This window comes from Cryptotermes secundus, unplaced genomic scaffold, assembly GCF_002891405.2.
Source record: "Cryptotermes secundus unplaced genomic scaffold, Csec_1.0 scaffold775, whole genome shotgun sequence".
NCBI classification, from domain to species: domain Eukaryota; kingdom Metazoa; phylum Arthropoda; class Insecta; order Blattodea; family Kalotermitidae; genus Cryptotermes; species Cryptotermes secundus.
Window position 1 is genome coordinate 571,982 of NW_019721773.1, and position 10,677 is coordinate 582,658.

At 38.3% G+C, this 10,677-nt stretch overlaps 2 protein-coding genes across 7 annotated transcripts in view; one reads left to right on the forward strand and one right to left on the reverse strand.

Annotated features, from left to right (window-relative positions):
* LOC111875777 (E3 ubiquitin-protein ligase MARCH6) overlaps positions 1 to 2,545 on the reverse strand; it is a 13,387-nt gene extending 10,842 nt beyond the window's left edge. The window contains exons 1-2 of the mRNA XM_023872291.2: positions 2,265 to 2,545; positions 1,520 to 1,923 (exon numbers count right to left, since the gene is read on the reverse strand). Of these exons, the coding sequence (XP_023728059.1) occupies positions 1,520 to 1,900 (381 nt within the window). The 5' untranslated portion in view covers positions 1,901 to 1,923; positions 2,265 to 2,545. The remainder of the gene's footprint in view (positions 1 to 1,519; positions 1,924 to 2,264) is intronic.
* A 28-nt stretch (positions 2,546 to 2,573) lies between these two features.
* LOC111875778 (uncharacterized protein C7orf50 homolog) lies at positions 2,574 to 9,015 on the forward strand. 6 transcript variants are annotated; one of them, XM_023872296.1, is made up of 3 exons: positions 2,574 to 2,628; positions 4,544 to 4,922; positions 8,737 to 9,015. In XM_023872296.1, exons 2-3 carry the CDS (start codon positions 4,557 to 4,559, stop codon positions 8,971 to 8,973), a joined length of 603 nt encoding a protein of 200 aa, XP_023728064.1. In that variant the 5' UTR covers positions 2,574 to 2,628; positions 4,544 to 4,556; the 3' UTR covers positions 8,974 to 9,015. The 6 variants fall into 6 exon arrangements, with proteins under 6 accessions (XP_023728064.1, XP_023728063.1, XP_023728061.1 ...); XM_023872295.2 differs by having other exon boundaries at positions 2,575 to 2,659; XM_023872293.1 differs by having other exon boundaries at positions 2,598 to 2,668.
* The last annotated feature ends 1,662 nt before the right edge of the window (positions 9,016 to 10,677 follow it).

Consider the following 10,677-nt stretch of genomic DNA (forward strand, 5'->3'; position numbering starts at 1 on the left):
AGGGGTGGGAGTTGATGGTCCCAGTTCCACTAAGTCTTTGTCTGACTCTCGTTCTGCCGCCACCATCTGGTCTGTAGCCCAGGCCTTTGCCACATTCATCAGAAATGCTTTGTATTTCAATTTTGAATTGGGGGTTAGATTTTTGTGAACCAAAAATGAACTGAAAATGGCACAATTTATAAGTCACAAGGCAACTTTCTTTGTCCACTTTATTGTTTATCTAGGAAGAGAATAATAGGCCAACTATTGATCGGCTCTATCAACTCCCTTCATGAACATATTATACTCAGAAATACAAATAGGCTTCTTTACTTGTCCATGTCTCCTTTGAACATGAACCATGCTCGAATTGTGAATTGTGGAAATCATATTCACAACACAAGTATCTCTATCTCCAAAAAGCAGTTCTGCTATTTCAGACACTTGCGTTGTGTCCGATGGAATTTGTTTCACCCATGGATTTCCAGTAAACTGTCCCAAAGTAGGCGTTTTGTCTACTTTTCCCCATGTGGCTGTACCCACAATTTTACTACCTGCACTTTCATCGGAGCTACTTTCACTTTTATTGTCTGTGGCTACACTTGTTTGTTGACCCCTGTCACTGCGACTGTCTCAGTTTCACTACTCCTCTCACAAAGCATGTCAAATAGCTCTTCGGAGAACGAGTAAGATATTTCTTTTTCTCCAAGATATCGCTTTGTCTTCAACCGCTTCTGTCCTTGATTCTTATTGCACTAACATCCTGCCTGGTACATAACAGCTTGAAGGGTCAAAGATTATTTTCCTTTGGAGGGGGAACCAAAACAGCAAGGTCAAGTTACTACCTACTAGGCAAACATTCCGGAGTAATATTATGCAGTAGTCATTCATTTGGGTGGCGCCAGAGAGATGTATAGTGTGTTGCAACTTATCGTGTTCTAAAAGCCAGTTAACAGGCAAACGGTCCGCCATGTTTAAAAGCAAAAAACCTTTTAAAAGGTGCGTGGTCCGCAAAGTGTTAAGACACTGTAATCTTTTGCATGCACCATGTTTTGACATAACTATACCAATCACAAACAGGTTCTGTGGAGGTGATTGGTCAATTTCATGCCCCAGAGAAACAGCCCCCAACCCCCCATACCCAATGGATATTAGGCTGGATGGGCCCCAGAACTTGTCTAGATGCTGTGGAGCAGAGAAAAATCTCTTGCTCCTGCTGGGAATCGAACCCTGGCTGTCCATCCTGTAGCCCGTCATTGCATCGACTAAGCCATGCCTAAAACACTAAAACATGTGGCTAGTCCATCCTGTAGCCCGTCATTGCATCGACTAAGCCATGGCTAAAACACTAAAACATGTGGTTACCATATAATAAAGCTGTTTCAGTCAAATATGAAGTGCCCATATTATTACAAATAAAACACCTGCAAATAACATTTCCAATATGTGGATTTTTATGAGTTACAAATCACAATCCTACATATTAAACATCTTGAAATCTGTAAACACAAATACAGTACAGACTGATTAATTTACTTACAGAGTCAACAGAAGCTGTGAAAAGACATCTATAAATCCTACATGCTGTAAGTGGCACAACTCCAAGCCATGCCAATGCCACCAGTGTGTAATGTAACCAGTACTTGACAGCCGTAGCAACACTTGACAATAAACCTCCAGCCACGTCACGAAGAGGTAATCGCCTTGGCATGTCTGGTGAATAAATTGGTGTAAAGGAAAAGCGGTGCCCACATAGCTCACAATATTCTTTACGGCTGTATCTCATCCATTGCACCAAACATTCTTGATGAATCCATTTGATACTCCCAGTGCATATGCAAGGATGAAACAGAGGCCGGTCTGGTAAACCTTCGGAGCGGCACACCCGGCAAATGTCCGCTCCTTGCAGATCTTCCATCATTTTGATAGATGAAAATATATCACCTGAATATGACAAAATATGAAGACTTATGATGACACAAATAAAAAACCACACCTCACAATATAAATCTCTTTACACTTCATTTAACGAAATCCCAAACACAACACAGTATGACATAATCATGTGTAAATTTAATTTAACGTGATCTGTTAGAAAACTTCTTTCCAAAACTTCATGTAACCAAATTTTCTTCTACTACAGAATGCGTATACACTGAACACAGAATTTGATACCCAGTGTTCAATGCCGTCCGTAAGATACATCCGAAACATTATAAAAACCATACACTAATGACTTACAAAGAAAATGTTGCTGTATTTATTATATTAGACGTAACACTTACGATTATTATTGGTTAATTTTACAGTTATACATTACTATCCCACTACTCTCCTTCCTGCATAAAAACCATCCTTCGCAGCAATTCAATATTGCAACCTACACTGGTAGCCCTGTAACACATTCCGAGTGCGGAATATACCGTTCCACTGCATATTTTTAATACGTGCAATGAAAACACTGCTATAGTTTTCTGTAACCTTCGAAATTACATGTAATTCCTTATCAAATGTTATACGCAAGAAAACGTTGTCCTCATTTCATCATGACCCAATCATGACGTACTTCCTCTACGTGTAGTTTGCCAATTCGATGGTAAATTTTGTCTTCGATTTCAGGGAAATGTATTGTTTGTACCCGTAGTTGAGGTGTGCTTTGTGCATTGGAGGGATTGGAGATGTATTATGTGTTTGTTATGACGTTTCGAGGATTTTAATTTTAATATGACGGCTCTGTCGTTCTCTTATTTCATAAGTCATATTTAAAACTGTAGTAATAAATAGTTCTTAGAAGAAAGCTCACTTTAAGCATTTAATTCATTTGAAAACTATATCATTACAGAAACAAAGATAAGCTACCTAGGTGGTAAGGTTATAGTTCAGAATGCATGTGGACATTGTGCCTTTGTGTAACTCTCCTGAAAAAGAAATAAATAAATGTCACCACTGAAGTTGCCTCGTAAACTCTGTATGTTAATGTGTAACAGTGTTTCGGTGACTATATGTTATCTATTTCAGAATTCTGGATTTATTTGTGGGTCGTAGATTTTACCGAGCTTATGTAGCTTAATTAGGCACCATACTATAAAGACATTTTGTGCTGAAGAAGACTGATGTTAGTACTGATATATTGGGTTTTTGGACTTTATCCATCGTCCTGGTTTTTAAGATAACAAATAAAAACACGACGTTTCGGAAACTGGATCTGTTTCCGTCCTCAGGTGAAGGAAAACACCTATTCAGTTGGGTCCGTTAGAAAGAGCTAGCCTCAATCACTGGACGTCCAGTCCAGACGTCCGAAACGTCGTGTTTTTATTTGTTATCTTAAAAACCAGGACGATGGATAAAGTCCAAAAACCCAATATATCAGTGTGTTATACACCATCGTCAGAATCCTATAGTAACTACTGATGTTAGTACCACTGCACTTATTGTTTTTAACCATACAAAATTGTATTTAGTAATTAAACAGTAACATGTATACTGTCTTTCAATACATACCTGATAATATAATTCACAATATAGACGAAATGCTTCAAAGTAGCACCGCCTTCTTCAGGCGCCACTGGAGGAACATACGGCCTCCATCTTCAGGGTAGAAGATAGAGGCATTGCATTCCCCCGAACTGCTAGTAAATGTCTACCAGATAAGACAGCAACTTGTCCTAAAAGACAGTAATTTTCAAGGCATGTAATAACTGTAATTTTATCCATTTAGGCAAGGTCAAACATTGTAGTAATAAAACTATAAGTATTACAGATTGAAATGAAGTGGAGTAACTGAGCAGGTTGATACAGCAGTAACAGTCTAGACTCATATTCATGAAATACTTGCTTCGGGTCTTGGTCAGGCCATCACCAATCCTGAGGTTCTTTGTGGTTTTCCTCTGTCCCCCCAGGCAAGTGCTGGGATGAAACATTGATTAGATTATGACTGCTTCCTTCCAGATCCTTTTCAGTTTGCCTTCCACTTATATTCTCCTGTTTGACACCATGCTATATAGTCTGACTGGTAAGTGTGTCATATAATACCCCTCTCCCCCACCAGATGAGAAGAAATAGAGTATGAAATGTGTTATCAAACATACTTACTTACTTACTTATGCAGCTGAGCCCTTCTTGAGGAGAAGGAGGATGAGGTGAGCAGGACACGTAACATGAAAGGGGGAGAAGAGAAATGCATACAAAATATTAGTGGGAAAGCCAGCAGGAAAGAGACAACTGGGATGACCAAGGTGTAGGTGGGTGGACAATATTAAAATGGATCTATTTATTTATTTTGTCTCTATAGATCATTGTTACATGATATAGGACAAGTGTCTTAGAGATAGGATGGATTGGATTGATCTGGCTCAGGATAGGGACCACTGGAGGGCTCTTGTGAACACGGTAATGAACCTTCAGGGTCCATAAAATTCTGGGAAATTCTTGAATAGCTGCAGATTTGGCAGTTCCTCAAGAAGGGCTCAGCTCCAAAAGTAAGTAAGTAAGTAATGGTCTTTGCTTTGGATGTCAGCAGTGTAAACTTTGTGCTTAATAATGTTTATTCTCTTTATTTTTTTAGAGTAGTCCTTAGTATGAAAATGAGGAAAGAAAGTAAGTGGATAATAGAAGACACCAAACAGAGCAACTTTCACATAGAAGAAACAAATTCTAACAGAGTGTCTGGTGAAGAGGGAGAGAAGAGCAGCTCAAAGAGAAAGAGGAAAAGTAAGTGGCTGGAAGGAGGAAGGAGTAATGATATTGAACAAGAATCAGAACCAAAGAAAAAGAAGAAACACAAAACAAAGAAAGCAAAAAACATGCAAGCAATACAGAATTCAGATGGAAACAAAGAAAAATGTATCAGGTATCTGAAAAGATGGCACGAAGACAGACAGAACTGGAAGTTTGAAAAATTAAGACAGATATGGTTGTTCCAAAATATGCTCAATCCTTTAAAGGTAAGTAGAAACATATTGTTATAATGAAACTGTATTAGTAAATGGGTAACAAATACTTGATAATGCATCAATGTCCATAATTCAGTTTTAACCTTTAAGTACCGAAGTGCCCAGTTTGTGCTAGTCATGAGTAAGGTCGTCGTGGCCAAAGTACCCTGTTTTGTCCAGTCAGGCATTTAAACTCCGCTAGTAGAAGCGCATGCACATTCCTAAATATTTATTTTCAAATGTAGTAATTACCAGACAGACTTCAATAAAACCCTAATAGAGGACTTAAAATAATACCTAACTGAACAACAGCAAATAAAAATATACGTATGAGTTATGCCAAAACATATCCACGATCCAGTAATTTTATTGCAGATTCTGCACATAGGTATGTTAAAAATATATTGTAAAATTTGATGTACATACCTCTTTTGTTGTTACCTGCTTGATGTATATACAGTTTCAAATAAAACTACCGTATTCAATTTCACTACGAATGCACACAAAACAGATCGCGCTCTGTATCTCAGCCACGATGCAGCTGTCTGTTCACTCAAATAGAAGGGGCAATAAGCTTTTGCAGTTCTAACGGAAGGTTTTAGCACTGAAGAAGGGACCCCTCTAGCTTTCTCTTGAATAGCCATTCTTTCATTCTTCTGACCTTCAGTCAAAGATTCGAAAATCCGAAGGGTGTAAGCAGTGCTAGCAGAAGACCAAATGATTTTATTGCTTCCATCTGTTTTATGACACCAGGGACTGCTAAAATTTGTCAAGTGTTACAAAAAGAAATGAAATTATAATGCAGAACAACTCTGTGAAGAAATGGGAAACAATTTTTGCAGTATGCATCAAAATTAAAACACAAAAAATTGAAAATAGAGTATAACACTTTGTATTAAAAATTTCAAATCTTCCATTATAATATGCGACGCTATGTTCTTTGCTGATATAAACAAAGTTAATACCATCCATTTATCATAAAAATTCTGCTAGATACAGCATTTTTAAACAACGCTTAAAATTGATTAACCGCCTAACAGGAACGGACATTTAAACGCAAGGGAGCAACGGGCATTTAAACGCGCACCAGCAGCGGGCTTTTAAATAAACTCCGGCCAGCTCAAGTTTACCACTATTTCGAAGTCCGGCGTTTAAAGGTTAATGGCCTTCATCTAATCTAGGTAGATAGTCTATGTATGAGTGTTATGAGAATGATTGAGGAAGGCCTTTTTCAGTCATTTAAATCTGTGGTTCATTGTATTTTGTTGTTCATGTGGGTATTTGTTAGCATTCCAAAAGATTCCCCCCACCCCAAAAAAAAAATTTAGGCATGCTGCATGTTCATGCATCTTTTAGTATGATGCTCGTCTTAATGTAAGTTATGTCTTGTTATCAGTGTACCAAACTCTGTTAGTCACATCTTCAAACTCATGAACCTTGTGTGAGACTAATAATTAGTACAGAAGTATGTATGAGTTTGCATTATTTAATCCAATTTGACTGGCACTTTACTTGAAGAATTAAGTGAAATTTTGTGTTTGTTAACGTGTATATTAAATAATGAAAATTCAGAAATAAAGTTACAATGAGATGATATCTTAGTTGTACATGTTATCTTTTGTTAGTTCATGCCCAATCTCACATTAATTTCACTGTAAAGCAGTTAGGATGTATGTGATTTGTGTATACTTCCTGTGTTGTAGTTAGTTTTAAATCATGAAATCAAATTAAGTAGCAGTTGTGTGCGTGCTGCTACTTTCACAGACACCTCAGTAAGTACAGTGACAGGCTACAAACCGGATGACTGAGGAAATGAATTTCATTTCTTGGTACAGGCAAGAAATTGTTCTCCACAACATTCAGACTGGCTGTGGAGCTTACCTATCTTTCTATCCACTGGGTACTAAGGCCTCTTTGCCTATGAGTAGGCAGCCAGGTTATGGAGTTGACAACTCATCTCCAGTGTCAAGATTAAGAATACATGGAGCTATACCACAATTCCCCTACGTCTTTATGGCATGGTAGCAATGAATGTACCTTTTTCTGGGTGTTGTAATAATGTAAGTGGTACTTATATATTACTGGGTGACCCAAGTAACTTCAAAATTTGCCATCATGTTAATGCATGCATAATCTGTCAGTATTTTGCCGCATGCAGCTTGGCCACAATTGTCAGTGTAACAGTTATCTTGCATTGTGAATGGAGACAGGATGAAGTATTTGAAGGACATGGCTTTGAAGCATTTGAATGTCAATCACAAATACAGTTTATCAATCCAGCAAACAGTATGCACACCAAAATTGCTGAAAAAAATGTCAAAGAGATGAGCAAGTGGTACAACAAGAAAGTCCAAGGTACTGTAGTTCTCCATCTGGAGTCTTACTTGGCTGAGTTTATGTAATAAAATAAACAGCAGGAATTCTTTTAACTCTATTTTGGAAATTATTAAAGGTCAGAAAAAGTTAAGTCCCTGTTCTTAAATAATTATGCACTATCCCATAAAGACATATGGGGGAGTGGAGGCATAGCTGCACCATTCTTGACCTCAGCGCTAGATGAAGGTGAGTGGTCAGTTTGAGACCCTAACCGCTTTACCCCTGGTGAAAGAGCCCCCATTGCCAATTAAATAGGCTGGGTGTGTGCCAGAGCCAGTCTGGACACTGAAGAAGAGCGAAATACAGGGTTAGTATAAATGATTCATTCATTTTTAAAACGTTATATTTTCCAAAGTACTACACGTACAGATATAATTGATATATAAAAAGAACCGTAAACTCACCAAGTTTGTATTATATGCACCAATTGGCAACACGAGTTCAGTGGCTTTACAAAATGCTGACAAAGTAAGAAAAGAGTTTTTGTTTGTTGGAATATGCGAGATGTTCGTCTGTTATAGCAGTGCAACGCGCATTCAAAAAAGAGTATGGAAAAGAACCGCCATGTAAACAAAGCATTTTGCGGTTGTATAGGCAATTTAAGGACGCGATGGATTGGGTGTGTTGGTGAGGATGACGTAGCTCTGTTCACTTGGCCCCCCAGATCACCTGATCTAACGCCTTGTGACTTCTTCGTTTGGGGGTACATGAAGGATCGTGTTTACATACCCCCACTGTCAAGAACACTAGTAGAGCTGAGGGAATGCATCGATGCTGCAGTGATGACCATTGACAGGATGATGCTACAAAATGTGTGAAACGAGCTCGACTACCACCTGGATGTGTGTCATGTGACACAAGGGGCACACACAGAACATTTGTAGAGTGAAGAAAACTTAGTGAGTTTACTGTTCTTTATATATAAATATCATATTTGTACATATAATGCTCTGGAAAATAGAGCGTTTTAAAAACGAATTAATGATTTATAGTAGCCTTGTATTTTCCCTGCCAGGAATTGAACGCTGGCCATCCAGTCTGTAGCCCATCACTATATCGACTGAGCTATATCCTGACTTCCATTAAACAATTTGGCTACTGGAAATTGAAATGCAGTTGTCCTTTTCTTGTTTTCTTTCTTGAATAAATGTAAATAAGTCACAGTTGTTGCCGAAAATATTATGTGCAATTTATATGTCATTATTTCATAATATTAGGTAAAATAATTGTCGCTATTTGTCTGTGAATTTCATGCATATGTGAACAAGAGGAGGGATTCCTCCTGTGAATCCAGTTTCTGAACACAATTAAAAAAAAATATGTAAAAACCTAAAAACAACACAGTTTTATGCCTGGTGTAATCATTAGATCCAGAGGTGGTATATATTAGAAGGGACAGGAGTAGAAGTTCCCAGTACTTCTAGATATATCAGACTTTTCTGTTCTTAAGGTTCCAGATTCAAGCTTCCAAATTCTAGTGGACTACATATCTGGTAGTCGAGGATATGCAAGGCAGATGGTAGTGGAGAAGACCATGAAAGTGATAAAAGCAGTAGAACTGTGGTCAAAATTATCAGAAGAAGGTCTGAAAGAGGAGGACATAGCTAAGCAAGTTCCTGATGAAAAGGTTCCAGAAGTGGTATATGAACGAGCAAGATCAATTCTTCAATCTCTGGATGATGTGTAATAAGAGGGTCTTCTTAATAAAAGCATTTCTGTACAAATGGCATTTGTTCTTTCATTATTCATGGATGTAGGTTACAAGTGGGATTTTTGTAGTACTTTTTTCATTGAATCAAATAATTAACCTTATATGAAATGAGAATTTGTAAAAAGTACAAAAAATGTGAAAGTATCTAAATTTAGGTCATATTATAATGTTCTACTTTATGCTGACATGTCAACATGCATTCCTAATTTGATTGCAGTGTTCTAAAGTAAACAACAGTATTCTGCTTCTGAATTATTTTATAATGTCTCATTTGCTGAGGTTATATAGAGTTGTATAATATTAAGATTAATATGAACACACTTTTCTCATCACATAAGTATGCTGTGCATATTCAGGAAACTGACAGCTGCCCAGAGCAGATGTGAAAGAACAAGAAAGGTGACCATATTTCTCAAATTATGAATTATGAATGGGAGCCTACCACAATGCTAGCTAATCAGCACGGACCACAGCAGCACCAATGCTCACTGGGTTGGGCATTGCTAGCGACAGCGAATAAAGATCTGGACCTCTGACATGCAAGTCGGTTGGAGCTGCTCTTACCTCAAGACAGTTCATCTGGAGCACACACAGCAACAGTGGGTCTCCTAGTAGCCACACCATCAGCCAACTCCACTAGCAGTCACCTAGACCTATTGGGAAGTCCACTGCCAGTGCTTACCACCCTACGACCAGCTTGCATTTACCTGGATGTTGATGCAAGGAAGACTGCTGTCACTAGCACAAGCCAGGCCACTGTGGCCAAAGCTTTGCCAGCATTCATCAGATGCGCCCTGCCTTAGAGATACAGCCCTTTTCAAGACCTCGCAACACCTCACCGGTTACTGCACACAATTGCCTGCTCCTCTGTATACTCTTCTTCTAACAGTAATAAATATGTGGTGGTCGACACTGATTGGCTACTTCATATTTGCCTTTCTTCAAGAAACATTAACTAATGTGCATTCTGTATGTAACATGTCTCAGCAGTACATTACAGTTCACATGTGACTCAATGAAATGGAAGAAATCATCAGTAATTTTTGTTATTCTATTTTTACTTAAAATATAGTCCACCTAAAGCATGTTCATATCTCATCTGGTTTGCATGAATATCAAATATACACTGTTATATAATTTTCATATTTTATTGTCATGTCTGGTCAAGCTCAGTTGGTCATGGCGGGTTCAAGCTGGATAGCCGATTCCTGGCAGGGGCAAGAGATTTTTCTCTACTCCATAATGTCCATACCAGCTCTGGGGCCCACACAGCCTCCTATCCAATGGGTATAGCAGGGCTCTTTATACCCGGACTAAAGTGGTCAGGACATGAAGCTGACCACTCACCTCAATCTAGTGCCAAGGTCAAGAATGATGGAGCTATACCTCCACTCCCTCATACATCTTCATGGTGTGGTGCTTAATTAAGCACGGGGAAAACTGCCTTTTACTGAATGATCAGGCTTACCTACCTGTGTCCTTAGGTGTCCAGGATCTCCTTCATTCCAACAACTGTTACTCCTGCTGCTTTTGTATTTACTTCACCGTCATTCTCTGTAGCTGCCATAACCAAATTTGTTGGTAGTCTTCAGTTTGTGATGGTATTTAAACAACTTTTGTCTGTATTTTGTTGTTATCCAGTCTTATAACACTTAGAAAAGTCATAGAAATATATTCTGT